This window comes from Dromiciops gliroides, chromosome 6 (genome assembly GCF_019393635.1).
Source record: "Dromiciops gliroides isolate mDroGli1 chromosome 6, mDroGli1.pri, whole genome shotgun sequence".
NCBI lineage: Eukaryota > Metazoa > Chordata > Mammalia > Microbiotheria > Microbiotheriidae > Dromiciops > Dromiciops gliroides.
Genome location: NC_057866.1, coordinates 91,344,208 through 91,365,933, shown reverse-complemented (window position 1 = coordinate 91,365,933; position 21,726 = coordinate 91,344,208). Strand labels below are relative to the sequence as shown.

Below are 21,726 nucleotides of genomic sequence, written 5' to 3'. Positions count from 1 at the left end.
GAAGGAATCTTAGAACAAAGAACATTAGAGCTAGAAGGAATATGAAAACATCAACTCTCAGAGCTGGGAGAGTCCTCAATTTTATAGAAGCCCATAGATGTGAATGAACTTGCCCACAGTCGATTAGTGGCAGAGCTGGGATATGAAATAGGCCTTCCGCTTCCTAGTCTGAGATCTTGCCACTGTACCACGGTACCCATTTCTCAAAAGAGAGCTCCTAAAACATTCTTACTAAATGGCAGATTTACTGATAAAGGTGTCCAACCTCCCAAGTGGGTCACCTTTGAAGGGGAGAACACTCTTCGATGGATGACTTTTTGGTCTGTTTGTTAAAATATCCAGTGTCATTAGTTTATTGCCATTCTTTGTACATGATCACTGCCTTTTTGGTGGGCCATCACAAAGAATGAATCTTTTAAAAATCAATTATAAAGATGTAAATAAATGCACATTATTATTCATGTGGAAATACTAAAAAAAAAAAAGTCCTATGAAGATTCAAGGATGCAGTAGTGAGCTCCCTATCTTAGGAGGTGTGTGAATGGAGGCATCTTGTCTCTGTTTTTCTAATGAAGAAACATTAAAAAGAAATCACTCACAACACCCGCCCCCCATACACACTTAAAACACTAGCAGCAACCTATCATTCATTTGTCCTAAGGTATGTGGAGGGGTGAGGTTTAAAAATTTATTTGTCTGGAGGAAAGGGTCTGAACCACATAATTTTTTAAAACATTTTTTAATACTAATTATCTACAAACCCAAACATTCAAACAAAAAGAACAAAAGGAAGGATTTTAGATGAAACTATGAATTTCTGCTGTATGGAATTTGTTTTTGAAAGGTATATATTTACCACATCTTTCATGAAACCTTTTGTTTTGTTTTGTTCAGTGATACTCTGACAACTCTGTAACTCATTTGTTGCTCTGGGTCACTAAGTGCTATTCTCACTTTTTCACAAGGACATAAATGTTCCTGATTTGGGTGGTGGTTAAACTTTAGGAACACTTTGGTAAAAAAAACCAAAAACCAAAAAAACATCCCCATGACTCATTTCCTATTCCCATGAGTGAAAAGGTTGATGCTTTCTGGATCCCAAGGTTGGAGGCATCTTCCCAGTTGAACTAGAAAATCTAACTTAATAGTCGATGCCAAAAACAATGATGACGACTTTTTTTTTTTTTTTTTGGTGAGGCAATTGGGGTTAAGTGACTTGCCCAGGGTCACACAGCTAGTAAGTGTCAAGTGTCTGAGGCCGGATTTGAACTCAGGTCCTCCTGAATCCAGGGCCAGTGCTTTACCACTGCGCCATCTAGCTGCCCCCGATGATGACTTTTTAATGCTGATTTTCTATACTAAACTGCAATGAAACTATCTTTGTGCTCAAGATGGACCACATCTGGAATATTATGTCCAGTTCTGGGCATGACATTTTGGGAGGGACATTGACATATTGCATTAAGTACAGGGGAGAGTGACCAGGATTATGAGGGAACTGAAGTTTAGCCTGGTGTGTAGGGGAGACTTGAGAGCTGTCTTTATACAGTGGATGGATTGTCCCATGCAGGAGGGATTGGTTACTCTCTGCAGGGGGCAGAAAGTAGATGATGCTATAAGAAAGAACTTTTTAGCCATTCCAGCTAGAAGATAGACTTCCTCCTGCCTTATATGGTGAGTTCCCTGTGACTCTTGAGTGTCCAAGCAAAGACTAGATGACCATTTGTTTGTTGGGAAGGTGAACTAAGGCCCCTTATTAATCTAGTGACCAACTTAATGTCATCATCTGTAAAATGAGAATAATATGGAGGAAGCCCCTCCCCATGTACCCAAGGCACTCAGTACTGTTTCATAATATCACTTCTTTTGAAAAGGTAGACAATCCTTTCATCTGTTTCCAGACTAGAAGCCTTAATAAATGTGAAACTTTAAGCAACCAGGCAAAATAAGTTTGGCATAGCCACACCTATGGTGAGATGACTGGTACTTTGCCCCAGGGTGCCAGATTTAGATGGCACTACAGTGCTTTCAACCCTTCTGAAGGGCAGAAGCAACAGAGCTTAAAACCTAGTTTGCAAGAATAATTAGTTAAAATAGGAAAATAACAGATGAGCTCTTTTCTTTTCTTTTCTTTTTTTTTGGTGAGTACAATTGAGGTTAAGTGACTTGCCCAGGGTCACACAAGCTAGTAAGTATCAAGTATCTGAGGCCAGATTTAAACTCAGCTTCTCCTGACTCCAGAGCCAGTGCTTTATCGACTGTACCACCTGGCTGCCCCCAGATGAGCTCTTTTCTTGCCTAGCTTCCCCTTTCCAGGTAGGCTTCTATGTTGCTAGCCCCAAGCAGAATTGATAGGGTTTGATCCAAGCATTAAAATTTCTAATTATGGCCATGGTCCTTAGCTCTCCCATATAAATTTATTATATATGTGATTATGCATATACACACATATGCATATGTGTACATGTTATGTGTGTATTCGTAGATACCTATGTGTGACACTACATGCATATACATATGTATACTGTACATACTTATATTCACATGCATACAGTTTCCTCATCTGTAAAATGGCACTTTTTATTTTATACACACACACACACACACACACACACACACACACACACACACACACACACACACACACATAGTAGCACTTACCTCCCAGGATGTGGTATCAAATAAGATAATATTTGTAAAACTCTTAGCACAGTGGCTGGCACGTAGTAGATGCTTAATAAATGCTTCTTCCCTCCCTCCCATCCACTTCCTCTCAGATGTATATATACATGTTCAGACCCATAAGCAGAAACCAGCCCATATACAAATTATTCTGGCCACCTGCAGATTATAATGCTGTTGGACAGCTCGGATACAGCTATTAGAATCGACAGCACGTTATCAGAGTTAAGTGCATGACTTACATTGATGATAGCATCTGTTTGAATGTAGTCCATGTCAGAATCCTTAAGACCTAGTTCCTTCCCATCCCGCTGTGCTGTGCTGACAATTCCTGTCGTGACTGTGTTTTGTAAAGCAAAAGGACTCCCAATAGCCACCACAAATTCTCCTGGCCTCAGGTCTGCTGAGTGACCCAGCAGTAACACAGGGAGTTTTTTCTAAAGAAGAAAAAAAAGAACATAGGAAGATGAATATTAGAATTCATTCATTCATTCATTCATTCATTCATTCATTCATTCATTCATTCATTCATTCCACAAATATATTGGTCAGATTTTCTTAGGAAGAAAATGATGAATTACTTTGTAACTGTGCCTATGGTTTAATGAATGTGGGGAACTCCCAATGAAGGACTTGCATTCACAATGCCTCTTACCCAAAGCTCTGCATCTTATAGACTGAGAGAATTGCCTGGGGATGCTGAAGAGTAAAGACACTTGGCCAGTGCCACACAAACAGCATGTGGAAGGGACAGGCAGGACTTGAAGCCAGGCCTTCCTGAGCCTGAGCTCAGCTTTCTATCTACTTAGTCATGCTGCTGTCAGTGAAAGTTAAAGGTAACTAACTTTTTCCCATTTTAGTAACAACAATAACAACATCATATTTTGGTCTCCAGATAATAACAATAGCTAGCATTTATATAAACTTTTAATTCTATTTTTATTATATAATAAATAATACAAACCTTTGATCATATAAGCTAACATTTTATATATACATACATATATAATTTGAAAAGTGCTTTACATATATTTTCTCATGTGATCTTCACAACTCTGGAAGAAAGGTGCTATTATTATCCAGTCTGCAGATGAGGAATCTGAGATATTAAGTGACTTGCCTAGGGTCACAAAGTAGTGTCAGGTAGAATTTGAACTTGGGTTTTCCTGATTCCAAGCCCAGCATTCTATCCATGGCATCAGATTCTTATATGGAATCTCCTGACTCTATGATTTATTATTATTAATATTATTGTTATTATTATTACTATTGATGATGATGATCAGGTTTAAATTGTAGAGTCAGGAGAGGTCTGGGGCAAATCCTGACTATGACACTAGGGAGCTGCATAATCATGAATGAGTTGCTTTATGTCTCTGAGTCTGAGTTTCCTCATCGGTAAAAAGGCTCCAATGCTTTCACTAATACCTAACTACCTCATATGGCAGTTAGGTGGTGCAGTAGATAGAGCAGCATTGGACCTGGAGTCAGTAAGACTTATCTTCCTGAGTTCAAATCTAGCTTGAGACACTGTGTGCACCTGGGCAGGTCATTTAACCCTATTTACCTCAGTTTCCTCATCTGTCAAAAGAGCTGGAGAAGGAAATGAAATGAAAACTACTCCAGGATCTTGGCCAAGAAAACCACAAATGCGGTCACTAAGAGTCAGACATGACTGAAACGACTGAACAACAAAACCTTAAAATGCCATAGGAATATGTTATTATTTATCGTTATTATGATGATGTAAGTGGCATTTTATAAAGTGTTTTTATCTATGGAAGCAGTATGGCATAATAGAAAGAGGAATGGCTTTGAAGTTAGAAGATGGGGGTTCCAAAACTCGCCTTTTATACATATTCCACCTGAATGACCTTGGACAAAACTCTGGGCCTCAGTTTTTTCACCTATACAAAGAGGGGATTGATGGAGATGACCTCTAAGATCCCTCTCATCTATCCTATGATCTTCATGACAGCCTGGAAACTGAGGCCCATAGAGATGACTTACCCAAAGCCAAAATACACTCAATCCTTGGCACGTCCGAAGCTTCGTACTCAAGAATGCTAAATCCTAGGGCCCCGTCCAACTCACCCTACGACTCCCTCCTACGCCAGTTCTCTCCTCCACCCAGCCGGGATGGGGGAATGCAAACTAATTTGAGTTTGAGCCTAAGCAAAACCTAATTATAGCACCAATCTATAAAAGTCACGCAGTGCATACCAGAGCCAAATATAAACTGTTTCTGGATGAAAGACAGCCTAGTGTAGTGGAAAGAACTCTGGCCTCTAGTTCCAATTCTCTTATTAATTCACTATATGGCCTTGGGCAAATAAGAGAATTTCAGAACTGAAAGGGGCTCGATGTTCTCTAAGAACAACCTTTTATTTTAACGTTGGAAAAACCAGTATTCATGGACTTGTCTCAGTCATTCCATGGGCCTCCATTTCCTTCCTTGACAAAATGAGGGAGTGGGACCAGATATCTCTAAGTTTCCTCCCAGCCCTGAAATGCTATGTCCAACGTTGGTACACTCCTCTTTGTCAAACCTCAATTGTGAAAATGCAGATTTGAACAGAATGTAAAGACAGGAAGATTACAAACTTTACAGAGTTACTCTTTATTGGATATAACTCACCATCAAAGTAGCAAAGGGAGAGCCCAAGGTTATTTGGACATTTACAAAATTAGAAGCCACTATCCCATCCCCCTAAGATTAAATGGGTTCAAAACCAAATCTTGTGTGACTTTGAACAAGTTACCTCCCCTGTCCTAAGCTACGGTTTTCTAATTTTTACAAACATTTTTTTTTTGGTGAGGCAATTAGGGTTAAGTGACTTGCCTAGGGTCACACAGCTAGTAAGTGTCAAATGTCTGAGACCGGATTTGAACTCAGGTACTCCTGAATCCAGGGCCAGTGCTTTATCCACTGTGCCACCTAGCTGCCCCATGTGCCACCTAGCCGCCCCCGGTTTTCTAATTTTTAAAATGAGGGAGTGAGGCAAGATCATTTCTAAAACCTCTTCAAGTTTTGTGATCCGGTTGGTCCCAACTCTTTGACCCCAAATATTAAATGGAAACTATAATACCCTAGGTCCTTTCTACATGGATTTGGTGAGATGAAAGGCTCTTTCAGCTTTTTTAGATGATCATTCCAGACTTTATTAGGACTATTATTACTGGGGAGCAAGTGCTTTGGTTGGCCTATGAATGAGGAGACAGGGAGTCTATTTCCTAAAGTTTTAATTTCATGACAAGTCTCTGAGCCTAAGATTGATATTTGTAAAATAATAATATGTACTTATCCACACCCTCCCACAGGTTGTCTGGAGGTCAAATTTTAATAGGCAAACAGGAAATTTAGCTGAAAAATTAGAGCTGAAAGGAACCTTAGAGATTATCCATCCAACCCCTTAATTTTATAGATGAGAAAAACGAGACCTTGCTTTCCTAATTGGGGACTCTCTCCCCAGGACTACCACTTTAAAAAGGGACCACAGCCAGGGTTTACTTTACTCTTGCCTGAACTCATTCTTTGCACTCCTCTTTTGCCTACTCTGTCACCCTAGAGAAACCCTTGCCCTGAGACCCAATTTGCCTGCTTGGTGACTCCCTTGCTAAGACCACCATTGTAGGAGGGCCCTAGTTGTGCTTCATCTTACTCTCAGTGGAATTTCTCCTCCTGCTCACCTGCCTGTTCTGCCTCTTTCTCCATACACCTTCCTGCTTTCCACCTCTCCCACATACTTTGTCTTTTTTCATTAGGTTGTGAGCTTCTTGAGAGCAGAGACTGCCCTTTGCCTCTTTGTATCTCTAGAACTTAGCATGTTGCCTGGCACATAGTAGGTGCTTTATAAATGTCGATTGATGGAATATTGAAAAGAGGGAGCTGAATTAGAATGCCTCTAAGTTCCCTTCTAGAGCTGATCTTTTAGGTCCTACATTCTTTTTCACCTCTGGCATCCTATGAGTCTACGATGCCCCGGAAAAAATTCAAGAATTCAAACCGTTTTCTGCCTAATAAGGACACTCCCTTCACTACTCACTCACCTTGGGATTGATCTTGATGGTGGCAATGTCAGACTTCTTGTCAATGTCTTTGATCGTTGCCTCATAGGTATCTCCACTTTGCAGCTGAACCTTCAGCTGCTGTCGTCCAGAAATGGCATTGGTGCTTGACACTACGTGGGCATTGGTCACAATTAAGCCAGATTCTGAAATGATAAATCCAGATCCACTGGACAAAGGCACGTTTCGACCGAAGAGAGGATGCCTATGGCAAAGGAAGCACAAAGAGAGACCTCTATAGTTTGTACAGCAGTGGCCAAGGCGCTATACCCAAAGTTCAACACATGGCACGGAGGCTTGTAGATGGAGCTAGATAGGGCCTTAGAACATGGAACATGGAAAGTCAGAGCTGTATGGAACCTTAGAACACAGAACATGGAATGCCAGATCTAGAAGAGGCCCTAGAACACAGTGCATAGGATGTTAGCACTAGAAGGGGCCCAGAGATGATCTTGTTTAATGTCACCATCCCACAGTTGAGGAGGCTGAGGTTCAGAGTTGGTCAGTGACTTTCCTAAAATCACACAGGTATTGAATACCCAATCATGAACCCAGCCCTTTTATTTGTTTGCAGGGCAATGAGGGTTAAGTGACTTTCCCAGGGTCACACAACTAGTAAGGGTCAAGTGTCTGAGTCCATATTTTAACTCAGGTTCTCCTGAAGCCAGGGCCAGTGCTTTATCCACTGTGCCACCTAGCTGCCCCTGAACCCAGCCCTTTTAGAATTCCAGTTCTAGCGCTCCTTCCCTTACAACACAAAATCAAATTGCCAAGAAGCATTTCTTAAGCACCTACTATGTGCCAGGCTCTGTGCTAAGTGCCCAGGATAAAAAGAAAGGCAAAAGACAGTCAGCTGCTTCCCTCGAGGAGCTCACAGTCTAATGGGGGAGACCACATGCAAACAACCACTGAGAAACAAGATCTAGACAGGATAAATTAGTGATAATCTCAAAAGGAAGACACTGGCATTTCAGCATGAGAAATTGTTTTACCTGCTGAATAACTTGGGCAGCATATTTCAATATAGTGAATGGTTGAATAGGTTTCTTTAGACTGTGGAGGAAAAGACCAAAGGGAGCTTGGGGAGCATGAAGGGTATCTTTAGGTTTTCAAAGGTCTATCAAGCCACACAGGAGTGCTGATTGGCCCCAAGGGAGTAATGGGTAGAAATTGTTTTTTAGTCATTTTCAGTTGTGTCAAATTCTTTGTGACTCCTTTTGGGATTTTCTTGGCAGAGATACTGGAGTGTTTTGCCATTTCCTTTCCCAACTCATTTTACAGGTGAGGAAACTGAGGCAAGCAGGGTTAAGTGACTTGTCCAGGGTCACACAGCTAGTAAGTGTCTGAGACTAGATTTCAACTCATGAAATTGAGTTGTCCCAATTCCAAGCCCATTGCCACCTAACTGCCCAGGGGTAGAAGTTACCAATTTTGGCTCAGTATAAAGAATTCATTCCCTAACCATCAGAAAAATATAACAATCAAATGGGCTAGTTTAAGAGACAGCAAATTCCCAGAGGTGTTACACCCAAAAGTATGACTACATTCTGGGATGCTTCTCTGGAGAGAAGATTCCTCCGTCTAGCCTAGAGAGCTGGACTGGAGGATTCCTGGAGTTCTCTGCCCTCTAGGACCCTACATTTCCAGCATCACTTACTCACAAGACCCAAGTAACTGAATTTCAGAGTTGGACGTGGTCATTTAATAAAAGGGTAATTAAACTAAATGGGGCTCAGTCGGGATGATTAAGTAACAAACTGCATACTTTCTTGATGTAAATTAACTCTTTAGTGCCAAAAACATACCACTTAGACCAAATGGAGCAGACACACACACATATACACACACACACACAGAGTTAAATGCTCAGGTCTGGAAAGCTTCCCTCTAAACAATGAGATATAACGGAGGAGACCTGGGTGTTCATGCTAGATCCACAATTAGTAAACGCAGACAAGTCTCTTCATCTCTTGGTTTCCCCCTCTTAAAGAAGAGGGTTGCCAGATATATTCAATTAACTATGAGACCTTCAGCCAATTACTGAACCTCTGTGGGCCTCAGTTTCCCCATCTATAAAATGAAAATGTTGAACTAGATGGCTTCTGAGGTCTGTGCTCCTCTGAGCCCTGCCAGCTGACGTGCTATAAGTTAGCTTCTTATGTTCTGATTCTGGATTTAATGAGTCTATGAGTCAACACCAACCCCTTTGCAGAAGTTCATTTTATTAGCTGACTAAGCCAATCTGTTGCCCTGTCTGCAACCTGTCAGCTCAGTGGCTTATCTGCCTTTCTCAAGCACCTGCACATTTTGGCTGATTATATTTGTTTTGTCTCACCTTTCAGACAGCAGACTCCTGAAGGGCGGGGACTCTTATCTGTCTGTCAGTATGCACCCCAGGCATCTATGGTGAGTTTTATTAAGTCTATGGAAGTTCAACAAATGTTTGACTGACCACCATATTTTGTTTACCAGATCATTTTTATCAGCACAGCCCAGTCAAAAGGGAAGTATCAGGTCATTTTGTCAGTGTAGCCCAGTCAAACAGGTGGCAGCATCTGAGAATAAGGAGACAGTGTCCATTCTGGGATCTATCACTGAGTAACCAGGGATAAGCACTTCAGAGTACCTTAGTTTCTTCATTTGTAAAATGGAATAACAATAATTATGCTCATGGGATTCTTTTATGGTCAAGATAAGATAATACATATGAAAATGTTTTGAAAAATGTAAAAGTTAAATGAACCATATTAACATCGGGTATTATTAGGCTAGTAGCCTAATAGTAGCAGTGGGCCTGGAGTCAGGAATACCTGAGGTCAAATCCAGCCTCAGATACTTACTGGCTGTATGACCCTGGGCAAGTCACTTAACCCTGTTAGCTTCAGTTTCCTCATCTGTCAAATGAGCTGGAGAAGGGAATGGCAAACCACTCCAGTGTCTCTGACAAGAAAACCCCAGATGGGGTCATGAGATTTGGATGTGACTGAAAATGACTGAACAACAACAAATCACCATTATCACTACCACCACCATCTAGATGTCTGTGTAGAAAAGAGCATTGGCTCTGGAATCCAGGGTCCTGAGTTCCAGTGTCAGTTTAGCTACGTAACTCTAGTGTGAGTTACTCTAGAATTTTGTGCCGCTTGCTTCACAGCCTTGCTGTGAGGAAAGTACTTGGTATACATTTGACTATGTGTTCGTTGTTGTCGTCGATTTCACTGGTGTGGGAAACCGCATCCTATCACTCCCACCAGACTGAAATCTCTTCTAGAACAGATAAAACCAAGCAATTGAATTGCAGAGTGGGACAAGACCATTTTTTGGGGGGGGATGAGGCGGTTGGGGTTAAGTGACTTGCCCAGGGTCACACAGCTAATAAGTGTCAAGGGTCTGTAGAAATATTTTTGAATTGACTAGTTTAATTTTTGCGGGGGGGGGGGGACTGATCTATGGATGACTAATTTGGGGACTGTTGACTATTTGGCTATCTGACTTTGTTAATTTAATGTGGGCCTTTTATAAAGTTCCACCACACTGCTCCCAAACTGATAGACTAAAGATTAAGAAGCCTCTAACTAAATAATCAAAGCAGAGTTTATTTATGAGATGCTATTTCAAATTAGGAATACGGGGAAATAAAGTGCACAACCTGACTGCTTTCCTGCGGTCTCTTTCCACTGCGTCTCTTTTGCACCTGCTGCGCTCGGAACTTCTTGAATACAATAAGGGCCTTAGCTGCCTCTGGCCTCAGGGCACGATACACTTTCCCTGGTCGGCTATTTTCTTCTAACTCCTCTTAATCTTCACTTTCTCCAACCTGTACCCTGTGCTGACCTGCTTCTGTGCTCTCCGCTGCCTCCCGGTCAGTCTGTCTTCTGCTCCGTCCTTGTCCGCGCTCCCCTCTAGTCAGCCTCTCTCCTCGTCCGTCCCCCTCCTAGTCTCCTTCCTCGCTCTAGTCAGCCGTTCTTCTTAATCTTGTCTCTCTATCTAGTCTGTCCTCGCTCCTTCTTTTTCTAGTCCATTTCCCTCTAGTCTCCTTCCTCCTCTAGTCAGCCGAACTCCTTAGCGCCCCCCTTCCTCTACCTCCCAACTCTATATATACCTTTTCTTCTCTCCACTCAAATCTCGGGGCTTCCTTCGCCCCCACAGACCAAGCTAATCCGCCAGCCAGAGTTGCGGCTGGTGGGGTGGGGGGTGCGCTCCAAGTTTCACGTGCCTCAGCACAGGCTATCCGGGATCCTTCAGATAGCTCCGCTCAGGTCAGAGGGAGCTGGGGGCTTTTTTTTTTCCCCCAGCTGTCTGACTTGGCGTCTTGTATAGCCCACGGGGCTTTTTCGCTCAGCTGAAGCTGAGGAGGAGGGGGAGAGACCCTGAGGGCCTAAGGCTTTCTAATCTCAGCCTAAAGGTAGGGTCCCCAAATCAAAATAAATTTCCACAGGTCTGAGACCAGATTTGACCTCAGGTCCTCCTGAATACAGGGCCAGTGCCTTATCCACTGCACCACCTAGCTGCCCCAAGACCATTTTTAAAAGGGACTTTGTAATCAGGGTTCTTTAGACAGTAATTAAATTAAATGGGGCTCAGTCCTGTGATGATTAAGAATAAGTTGTTTACCTTCTTGACATAAATTAACTCTTTAGTGCCAAGAATAGGATCCCTTAGTCCTAATGGAGTGACCATTTATCAAGCTCAGTCCTCGGGTCATGAAAAGACCCTTCTAAGCAATGCGATGTAATAGATCACTGGGTCTTCAGTGTCTTATTTCTCATTATATCTTTCCCAGAACTGATCACGGGATTTTATACACTGGAGGGTACATCGTAGCTTTGTTGAATTTGAAAAATGTTCTGCCTATTTACTGAACATGGAAATGGTGGCTGTTACTTCAAGCTAACTAGCAGTCGGTATTTGTTGGTCAGTGTTCTTCACCATCTGGCTTTAAGTGACTTTTCAGAGTTATTACACATTAATCTCCTTCAAGTACTCTACTGTTCAGTCAGAGTAGTTGTCTTGCTGTCCCTCACATGTGTCTTCCATCTCACTGCCCTTGCCTTGGCACAGGCTGACCCTTGAGCCTAGAATTTATCCCCTCCTCACTTCTTCCTCTTTGATGCAATTCCCTTCAAAGCTCAACTGAAATGCTACTTCCTACATGCCGCCTTAGGTCCTGATACCCCTAGCAGCTTATGTCTCCTCCCACCCCAACCTTGTGTTTATCTTTAAAATATTTTAGCAATTCTTATATGTGTACTGATTGACTCCCTCCTCTCTCTGCCCTCAGCAAATAGTAGGCATTTCATAAAGGTTTGCTGATTGACTGATTATCTTTTTATTTAAGATCCTGTGCCAGGCTGTGTGTGGGTAGATAAAAAGCTAATTCTTGGCCTCCAGGAATTTACAGTATCTGCAGGGGACTTTTTGTGGAGTTGTTTTTTTCAGTTTTGTCTGACTCTTGGCGACCCCATTTGGGGTTTTCTTGGCAGAGATACTGGAGTGGTTTGCCATTTCCTTCTCCAGCTCATTTGGCAGATGAGGAAACTGAGCCAAACAAGGTTAAATGACTTATCCAGTGTCACATAGCTAGTGACTGTCCAAGGCTGGATTTGAACTCAGGTCTTTCTAAGTCCAGGTCCCAGTGCTCTATCCAGTGTGTCACCTAACTGCCCCATGCAGGGGGATAAGAACTATACAAATTGTATAGTTCTCCTGAAAGCACAGATCTCCTGTCATTGTCCTGCTCAAAAACTTTCAATGAATCTCTATTACCTATAGGATAAAATAAAACTCCTCAGACCAACATGTAAGGTCCCTCACAATCTGACTCCAAGCTGACTTTTTAGCCTTATTTTATATTACTTCTCTTAATGAGTTCTGTCCAGCCAAACTGGATGACTAGCTGTTCCCCAATCTTGTCCTGTCTTCTCTTGCCCCTTCACATTCATACATAAATGTTCTTACCCCTCAGAGGCAGAACACAGGTTTTGGAATCAGAGATCTTGAGTTCAAATCCTGCCTCTGATATCTACTACACATGTAACCTTGGGCAAATCACAAAGAACTTTTCTGGGCCTCAGTTTCCTCCTCTGTAAAATAAGAGGCTTGGGCTAGATGACCTCTAAGGACCTGAATCAATGATTCTATGATTCTCATCTCTAAGCATGAAATCCTTGTCTTCCTTCACGGGCTTAGGTCACATGCTCCTTTCTCTCACTTCAACTAAATGGGATTTATCCTTTTTTCCAATTTCCTAGATGACTTTGTTTGACTCTCTCCCCAGAATCCCTCTTATGTTCTACCTTTTAAGGTACTCCCATGTACACCTGTCCTATCTATCTAATGAACTACAAACTCCTTGTGTAAATAAACTGTAAACTCCCTGAGGGCAGACACAACTTTGCTTTTTCTTTTCTTTTCTTTTCTTTTTTTAAGTGAGGCAATTGGGGTTAAGTGACTTGCCCAGGGTCACACAGCTAGTAAGTGTTAAGTGTCTGAGGCTGGATTTGAACTCAGGTACTCCTGAATCCAGGACCAGTGCTCTATCCACTGCACCATCTAGCTGCCCCCAACTTTGCTTTTTCTTAAAAACAATTTCTTTGTATCTCTCAAGCCTACCAAAGAGCCTGGCATATAATAAGTGCCTGATAACTGTTTGTTGAAATGAATTGATTAAATCCAGAGTTCACTTGGCCTGGGAAGGCCTGGAGAGTTGTTAGCAGTTGGATTGGGAGAAGGGAAATCAGAGAGAGCATCTGAGTGTGAGAAAACAGCATGAGCAAAGGTTAGAGGTAAGAAGGAGCAGAATATGTGACTAGAGGTAAAGGGGAGAGGCAGGGACGGGAGGGACTTGGAGGGAACTGTCCTGCCTGCAATAGAGAGTTTAGGTTTTATTTCCATCAGAGGAATCATTGACAAAGGAAGAAAGCTGAAAGGAGGACGAGGATGGTGTGTGCAGGAATTGGTGGGGGCAGGTTGACTAGCAAATGTAAGAGAGAATTACCTACCTCAGAAATAGTTCAATGTGAACCACGGCCGGTGCAATCTTTTCCACCACATCCGCGATGAAGTTAAACTTGTACCTCGGGCTGGTGAACTGTTGGTGACCTATACTAGCAGAAAGAATTGGGTATGTTAATAAGAAGAGGCAGCCTTCATGATGTACCTGGAAAAAAATCATAAAGAGATTCAGGAAAGCCAAACCCTCAGCGGTTTTGCTTTAATCAGTTTTGTGACCATAATGACAACTTTCTTTTGTGATTCCTCCTTAAGCAAAACAGATGGGAAGATTCAGGATCAGTAGACAGCTAAGTCAGAGAGGGGAGTGATCATTCACTTTCAAGATGACCTCTTTGCTTAAAAAGAGAAATCAGGGACATTCCTTATCATTCTGAACCCCACTGGGAGGTTTGAACTTAAGTAAATTTAAAGAATGATTTACTACAGATTTTCTGCAACACACAGACTTGGGTTCCACTTCTAGCCAGCTACTGTCTGACTATGTGCAAATTACCCTCTTTGGGACTTATTTTCCACTTCTATAAATCAAGGGGATTAGACTTGAAGCCTCTTTCCAACTCCAAATTCCATGATATTGTGACATCTATTATTTAATAATAAATTATAATAGCTAGCATTTAAAGTACTTCCCACATTTTATCACATTTGATCCCCAGCCTAGGGAATTAACACTTTCAATATTCAGCAAATATCTAGGGAGCCCCTTTCAGGAGGCGGCTTGGTACCATAGGAAGAACACTGCCTCTGGCGTTTACTCAGCCTCCCTGAGCAAATGAGAGGGCTGCACTAGTCAGTCAGTCAGTAAGCATTTATTTAGTGCCTACAATGTGCTGGGTACTGTGCTGAGTGTTGGGGATGCAAAAAGAGGCAAAAGACAGTCCCTGCCCTCAAAGAGCTTATGATCTAATAGGGGTGATGACAGGCAAACAACAATGTACAAACAAGCTCTATCTAGGGAAAAGATGGTAGTCACTGGAATGAAGAAGGGTTGGTAAAGGCTTGCTGGAGAAGGTGAGATTTTAGTTGGGATTTAAAACAAGTCAGGGAGGTCAGTCCTTGGAGCAGAGAAAGGAGACCATTCCAGCCATAGGGATGGCTAGAGAGAATGCCTGGAGAGGAGAGATGGAATGAATGTCTTGTTTATGGAACAGCCAGCCGGCCAGTGTCACTGGCTCGAAGAGTACCTGTCTAAGGGACTAGAAAGGTAGAAAGGGGCTAGGTGATGAAGGGCTTTGGATACCCCAAAGAGGATCTTTGGAGAAGCAATAGGGAGCCATTGGAGTTTATTAGCAGGGTAGTGCCATCAAACCTCTGATTCAGGAAAATCACATAAGTGACAAAATGGAGAACAAATTGGAGTGGGGAGCATTTGGGGAAATAACAAGTTCTCTTTGGGACATATTGAATTTAAGATGTCTGCTGGGCATCCGGTTCCCGATGTCTGAAAGATAGTTGGAAAGTCAACTTTGGAGGTCAGCAGAGAAATTGGAGCAGGAAAGGTAGACTGAGAATCATCAGCATAGAGACAGTAATTGGATCCAAGGGAGCTGAGATCACCAAGAACTCTATGGATACATTTCACGAGGTTCATAAACTTGGAATGGAAGAAAATTATATCTTTATTTTCACTGACCTCTAACTGAAACTCAGCAATCCCTTTAATTATGGAAGGGCATTGTTATGATGAGTATACACAGGCTTCACCAGACTGCTGGAGGGGGTTTATGATACAAATACAGGTTAAAAACTAAACCAACCAAACAAAAAGCCCCTTGGCTCATTGGTCTCTGAGGTCCTGTCCAGCTGTAAATCTATGATACCATGATCCTACTATATGCAGAAAACAGGGTTAGGGCTTAGGGGTGAGAAAAAGTCGAGGTAAGACCCAGATTTCTTGCGAGGAGGATCTTACAGGGATATTGCTAGTAGCCACGTCTCGTACAGACATGAAAAAAAAAATAAACATAACCACCATAATCAACACTATGTGGCAAGTGTATTATTGACTGGAGAGAAGGGTCCGAGAGGATAAATGAGAAGGCTAATTAAGTAAGTGGTATAGATTTCCATTCAGACCTGGACACTGGCATGGCTTCTGTTGAGAAAAGATATTTTAACTGAGTAATGTTTATCTTGCACCTAGTCAGCCAGAGGCAGTAGAAAAGAATGTTGGACTTGGGGATGAGAGACCTGAGTTTGAATTCCAACTCTGCTACTTACTAACCATGCAACTCAGCCTCAGTTTCTTTATCTGCAAAATAGGAATAACATCTGTACTGCCTATCACCAGCAGTGGTCCCCAAGAAAGTACTTCATAAACCTTAAGGTACATTTTAAACATGAATTATCATGAGGCATTTAATTTTGACTCGGCCCAGGTTTGCCAGGCAGTTCATGAACTTGGATGAAACTTTTTTCGATGGATTGAATTTCACTCACAGTCGGCAAACAAGCCAAAGGCATTTAAGAAATGACTGGCTTTTCTTTTCTTTCTTCAGTTACTGGCATGTGCCAAGGTCCCCCACTTAGCTGTGAAGGTATTGACTTAATTTGGAACAAACAAGGTTCAGTGTTTGCCTTGAAAGGCTTCAATTAAAAAAAATATACCCATATACTCCCCCCACCACCAAAAGGGGAAAAAAAAGGAAAGAAAAAAAAAGTTATTGGAATTCAATCCTCCAGCAAACTCCTGACATGAAAGATAAAGCTCAGTGCTCAAAATTAGCCTTGCTCTCCAGCTGTGATGCAGGCAACCTCAGAGTTGAACAAGACCTCAAAAGTCATTTAATTTAACTACTTAGACCTGGGTTCTACTCCTAACAGTACTGTTTGCTATCTGTGTTAGCTTGGGCATGCAGTTCTAAATTGTTTGAATCTATGATTCAGAAAAGAATCAGATCCCCCACAACAAAAGGTCATCCAGCCTCCATTTGAATACCTCCAGTGATGGGGAACTCACTACCTCACAAGAAATCCATAGTTGAGAAGTTCTTTATCTTAAGTCATAGTCTACCTCTTGCAACTTTTTCTTGCTCCTAACTCTGCCATCTGGGGCCAAGCACAACAAATCTATTTACTTACTTACTTATTTATTTATTTATTTATTTGGTGAGGCAATTGGGGTTAAGTGACTTGTCTAGGGTCACACAGCTATTAAGTGTTAAGTGTCTGAGACCGGATTTGAACTCAGGTACTCCTGACTCCAGGGCCAGTGCTCTATCCACTACGCCACCTAGCTGCCCCTGCAAAACAAATTTAATCCTGCTTTTCCCTTCAGATGGTGATCATGCTCTTCTGATGTTATCTTGTCTCCAGTTTAAGCATCCATCGGTCCCTCAACCATTCTTGTTAAAGTCCCTCCTAAAGTGTGATACCCAGAATGGAAGACACTACTCCAGATGATACCTGATGAGGGCAGAGAAAGGGAGACCTCCCACCTCCCTCATGATGCAAGTTGATATTCTGGAGAAAGGAGTCATCTTTCTAAAGCTCTGGAATTCCACCCAAGAATCCTACTCCTAAACAGGACGGTGATTAGTAATTAACATTGGAATGGGTCTTCTTTGAAATTTTGAGAGCACTTTAAAAACATTATCTCATTTAGGGCTCACAACAACTCTAAAGAGTAACTACCACGAAGTCATAGAGAGCTCTCGAAGTGTCTTGCCTATGATCACATAGCCCATAAATCTCACAGGCAGGATGTGAAAGCAAGACCACTCTATCCCTTACACTATTTTGGGGAATGACAGTGGATATCAGAAAATTCAGAGAAGGGATAATGGCCTGAAATCCTACAGAGGACTCCAGCCCAGGAGTTACGGAGGGCTCTTACTGAGGACGAACCAAATGGCACACACACAAGGAGGATTTGAAACATTTGTGAGGAACTTATTTTTGTTGTTGTTGCCATTACCCCAGAGAAGAAGTGATCTGGGGTCCCTGTGCAAAAGCCTCTGTTCTGGACTGATCTCAGTCAAGAAGCCTTCAGGGGTTGATGAATAGATGGAGATGGATGGAATAGATCGTTTATGGATGTTGGGTGACTTCCCCATGGTCCTTCAGGTAGTTTATCTCAGAGCTAGGACTTGTGACTCCCTGCCTTCCTAATCCTTCCCCATCCCCATCCCACCCCATGTGCCTGGAGGTCAGAATCCCTGCCTCTCTGTCTAGAGCTAGCCTCTAAGGCATCATCATGATCCACTGGATGGAAGGATCCATTACCTCTTAGCATTGATGTCACATCTTGTTTCCCAGACAAACAGCCCAAATCTAACCTTGGAGAGCAGTTTACATAAGAATCTGCCTGAGGATAAGCCTGGAATCAAAGTTCCCTTGTACTGGGTCAGCCCTGGAGCACATGTCAGTGTTGGATGGGTGGGGCTAGACAAAGTGGCATGAGATGTGGTGGTGTTTTACTAGCAGGAGCCTCTTTTTAGTCTCCACATTTAGCAGCTAGAAGGAGTAAATCTCTTTGATGGATTACTACAGAATAAATAGAGTGGGACAACTTGGCAGATTTAGGGTTTGCCACTTGGTTTTTATGTCAGTCCAAGATTATTGAAATACACACGCATGAAATAAAACCTCTCGCTTACATAAGCTTCTAGTTGAAAGCAACGCCTAGCAAGTTCAGCTAATGATTGTTACTCTAGGGGACACTCAGAGTGTAGGTCTGAAAAAAAAAGGGGGGGAGCAAACTTTTTTTTCACTTGCATATCTCAAATAACTCGCAGGGACGGATCCATCTGTCTGTGCCTGAGTTGAATAGTTTTGTGCTCAATTTACCAAGGCCCTAGTATATGAGCTGGAGGCAGACACCAGATACATGTTATAGTGAGGAAACCATGGACTTAGAGGCAGAGACCCTGAAGTCAACACTTGGCTCTGCTACTTGCCAACCGTACCATCTAGTGAGCTTAGGCAAGCCTCTTAATACCTAGGGGTCAGACTAGATGTTCTTTGAAGTCTTGGCCAACTCTAGACCCTAAGATCCTATGTGGTCTGGACTGGTGACCACTCTACAGACAGAGAGTCTGGCCCATCCTGAGGTTAAGTGATGCTCCCCTCACCAAAGAGACTTGAAAACATTTGTAATGTCAGCTACCACACTGCCCACTCCAGTTTCTCCAGCTGATCCTTGTGTGACATAACTTCAAGGCCCGTTACCATGCTGTGGCCTTCCACTGGCTGTCAATATCCTTCCAAAAACATGGTGTCAAGGACTAAATCCCATTGTGGCCTGGGCAGGGCAGAGGGCAGATAACAGGACTCTAGGGCTATCCCTTTCTTCATTCTGGATACCTCTCTTAATTAGCCCAGTGCAGAATCTATACATCTGATCTACCATTAATCCTAATCCTATTCCACTATTCCTTTTAAGTCTTTAAAGGGAAAATGGACTGACCACCCATTAGGAATGATGCTTAGTTCAGTCTGAACTAGAGGATTTTGACAGTCAATCAACCAGCATTTATTAAGCACCTTCTGTTTGCCAGGCACTGAGTCAGGTGCTGGGAGTACAAATACAAAGAAGGAAATGATCTCTCCTCTCAAGGAGCTTGCATTGTAATGGGTCCCTTTCAGGGCTGACATTCTGGAATCCTAAGAAGGAATCTAGGAGTTGGGGGGGGGGGCGGGGGAGGTAAGGAGCAAAGGAAGATGCAGGGGCTTTTTATATGCTTCCCATCAGCACAGATGAATCCTCAAGATGAACAAGTGAGATGGAAGAAAAGAAATTTACATTCCCCCAAAGCAGGCTTCCTCCATGTACTATACTAGTCTGAAAAGACCTACATTTAAAAACAAAAATGAAAATAACTCCCACTCCGGGCTGCTCCTGTTCTCAAATCCAGGATTCTGAAGTCAACCCTCAAGTTAGATGGAATTTTTGAATAATCTTTTTTCTCTGCCCACAAAAAGTGATCCATAAATCCCAAAAAAACTTTGGTCCCTGGGAATAATAAAGAAAACCCCTATGGGGATCTCACTTGTATACTTCTGAGAAAGAAGAGGTTAACAAAAAATTTAAGAGAGAGTGGAGAGAGACAGGAGGCCACACTGGTAAGGAATTTGTGGCTTTTCCCTTAGCTTAAAACATTCCTGTAAGGCTGCTTTTTGGGTGGGAGGGATAGGGAGAGACTGGATTTGCATTCATTTGGAAGGGAAAAAGACTTCTATAGCTTCAAATGGTGTGAGGAGAGTTAGAATTTCCTGACAAGAAAAAGGAAAATATTTTCTTTGGCTATCACTGTGACATCCCTGAAATCAGTAGGGATTTGGGAGGCAGTGTGGTGTAATGCAAAGAACTGTGGATTGGGAGTCAGGGGGCCTGAGTAGAATTTTGGTTCTGCTTCTTACCACCTGTGGGACCTTAGACAAGTCACTTTTCTCTTTCTAGGGCAATTTATAAAATGAAAGGTTTGATCTCTTGGAAGGAGATAAGTGAAGGAGATAGAATGATGGGCCTATATAATAAGGAAGACCTGAGTTCAAATGTGGACTCAGCTACTTACTGGATATGTGATCTTGGGTAAGTCATTTTAACCTATCTGCCTTTGTTCTCTCATCCATAAAATGGGGATAATAACAACACTTCTCGGGCTTTTGTTGAGAGGATTAAAGGACATCCTGATTTATAAAGTGTTTTTGCAAAGCTTGATGTAATCTATAAATGCTAGCTAGCTATAGTGGGTCTAACCTTTAGAGTCTATGAGTGATCTCTCAATAACCAAAGAGTCTGGGCCATCCAGAGGGTAAGCGATGCCCCCAGAAAGACCCCTCTGAGAGAGAGAGAGGAGACCACAACACCAGCGGCCATTCCACTGTCTTAGAGTTCCCATTTCATGTTCTAAAATGGGTTCTTTGAAATCCTGAAAATTACCCTCCAGTGGCTTTAGAATTATATCATGGAACAGGCTCCTTAATGCCTCCCTTTCTTTTACAACATCTCCCCCACCCCTGCTCCTCGCTGAATAGCATCACTCAGGGCCAAGAATAATCTCGGCAGCTTCTGTATAATGGTTTCTGTGAGGTTTGACCAAAGTCCCAAAGGCCTGGGCTGGAGTGGCAGCAGCTAAAATTCAGCCACTGTGTCACTGGACTGGGGGATGGGGATTAGGGGGAAGGATTTAACAGAAAACTGCAGTTGAAGCTAAAAATCCCACAGAACTCTGACACACCAGGGAAGATTGTCCTAGATTTTTGATTTACCTCCTTTTCTAAAAAAAGGACCGAAGGCTTCTCTTCATTTCCGAGTCATTATCATCCTCAACTTATTCTAATCAGGAAGCTGCAGCAGTAGGGTAGAAAGTGCTTTGGAGTCCAAGGACCTGGGTTCAAATCCTGTCTCCATTACTATCTGTGTACCCTCGGAAAAATCTCTTCTTCTCCCTGTACCTCAATTTTTCCCCCTATTAAAAGAAGGCCTTGACATTTATCAAATGTGCTCAGCCTGGGATGTGAAAAAATTTGGTAAATTACCATATTATCCTATTGAAATATTCCAAAAGTATACTATTGTTAGTGAAAAAATTATGTTGCTAAACATTTAATGACTTTATGATTCTAAAAATGTTATATACTAGTTTTTTAATGAAAAAATCTTTATTTTGTTTTTATTTCTTGTATGTATGCATATTCATACTAAACTCTAAAATTTATTTCTTTTCTTACCACAGAGAGGGTATGGGAGGTTTTGGGAGCAAAAACATTGGAAACTCCTAGGCTTCATGATCTTGGGTCACCTTGTCATCCTATGATATTCTAAAATGTTGGAGTAGCCTAGACTCCTAAGCGGAAGGGAGGAAGGTTTGCAGTTCTCTACCCAGCACAAATCAGCTGGGCATTGCTTCACTTACATTTTGAACCCTGAGTCAGTAGAAGTGATCCAACATTAAAAATGCTGATGAAAGGATACTTAATTTTTCTTCTAAGAAGAGGGCAATGGTCAAGAGTTACATC

The 21,726-nt window shown here is 42.2% G+C and overlaps 1 protein-coding gene across 1 annotated transcript in view; it reads right to left on the bottom strand.

The window, feature by feature from the left end:
- The window catches only part of HTRA3 (HtrA serine peptidase 3), a 50,015-nt gene that overhangs the window by 15,349 nt on the left and 12,940 nt on the right, over positions 1-21,726 (bottom strand). Inside the window, exons 2-4 of the mRNA XM_043969679.1 lie at positions 13,752-13,851; positions 6,733-6,955; positions 2,925-3,119 (exon numbers count right to left, since the gene is read on the bottom strand). Coding sequence (XP_043825614.1) covers positions 2,925-3,119; positions 6,733-6,955; positions 13,752-13,851 — 518 coding nt within the window. The remainder of the gene's footprint in view (positions 1-2,924; positions 3,120-6,732; positions 6,956-13,751; positions 13,852-21,726) is intronic.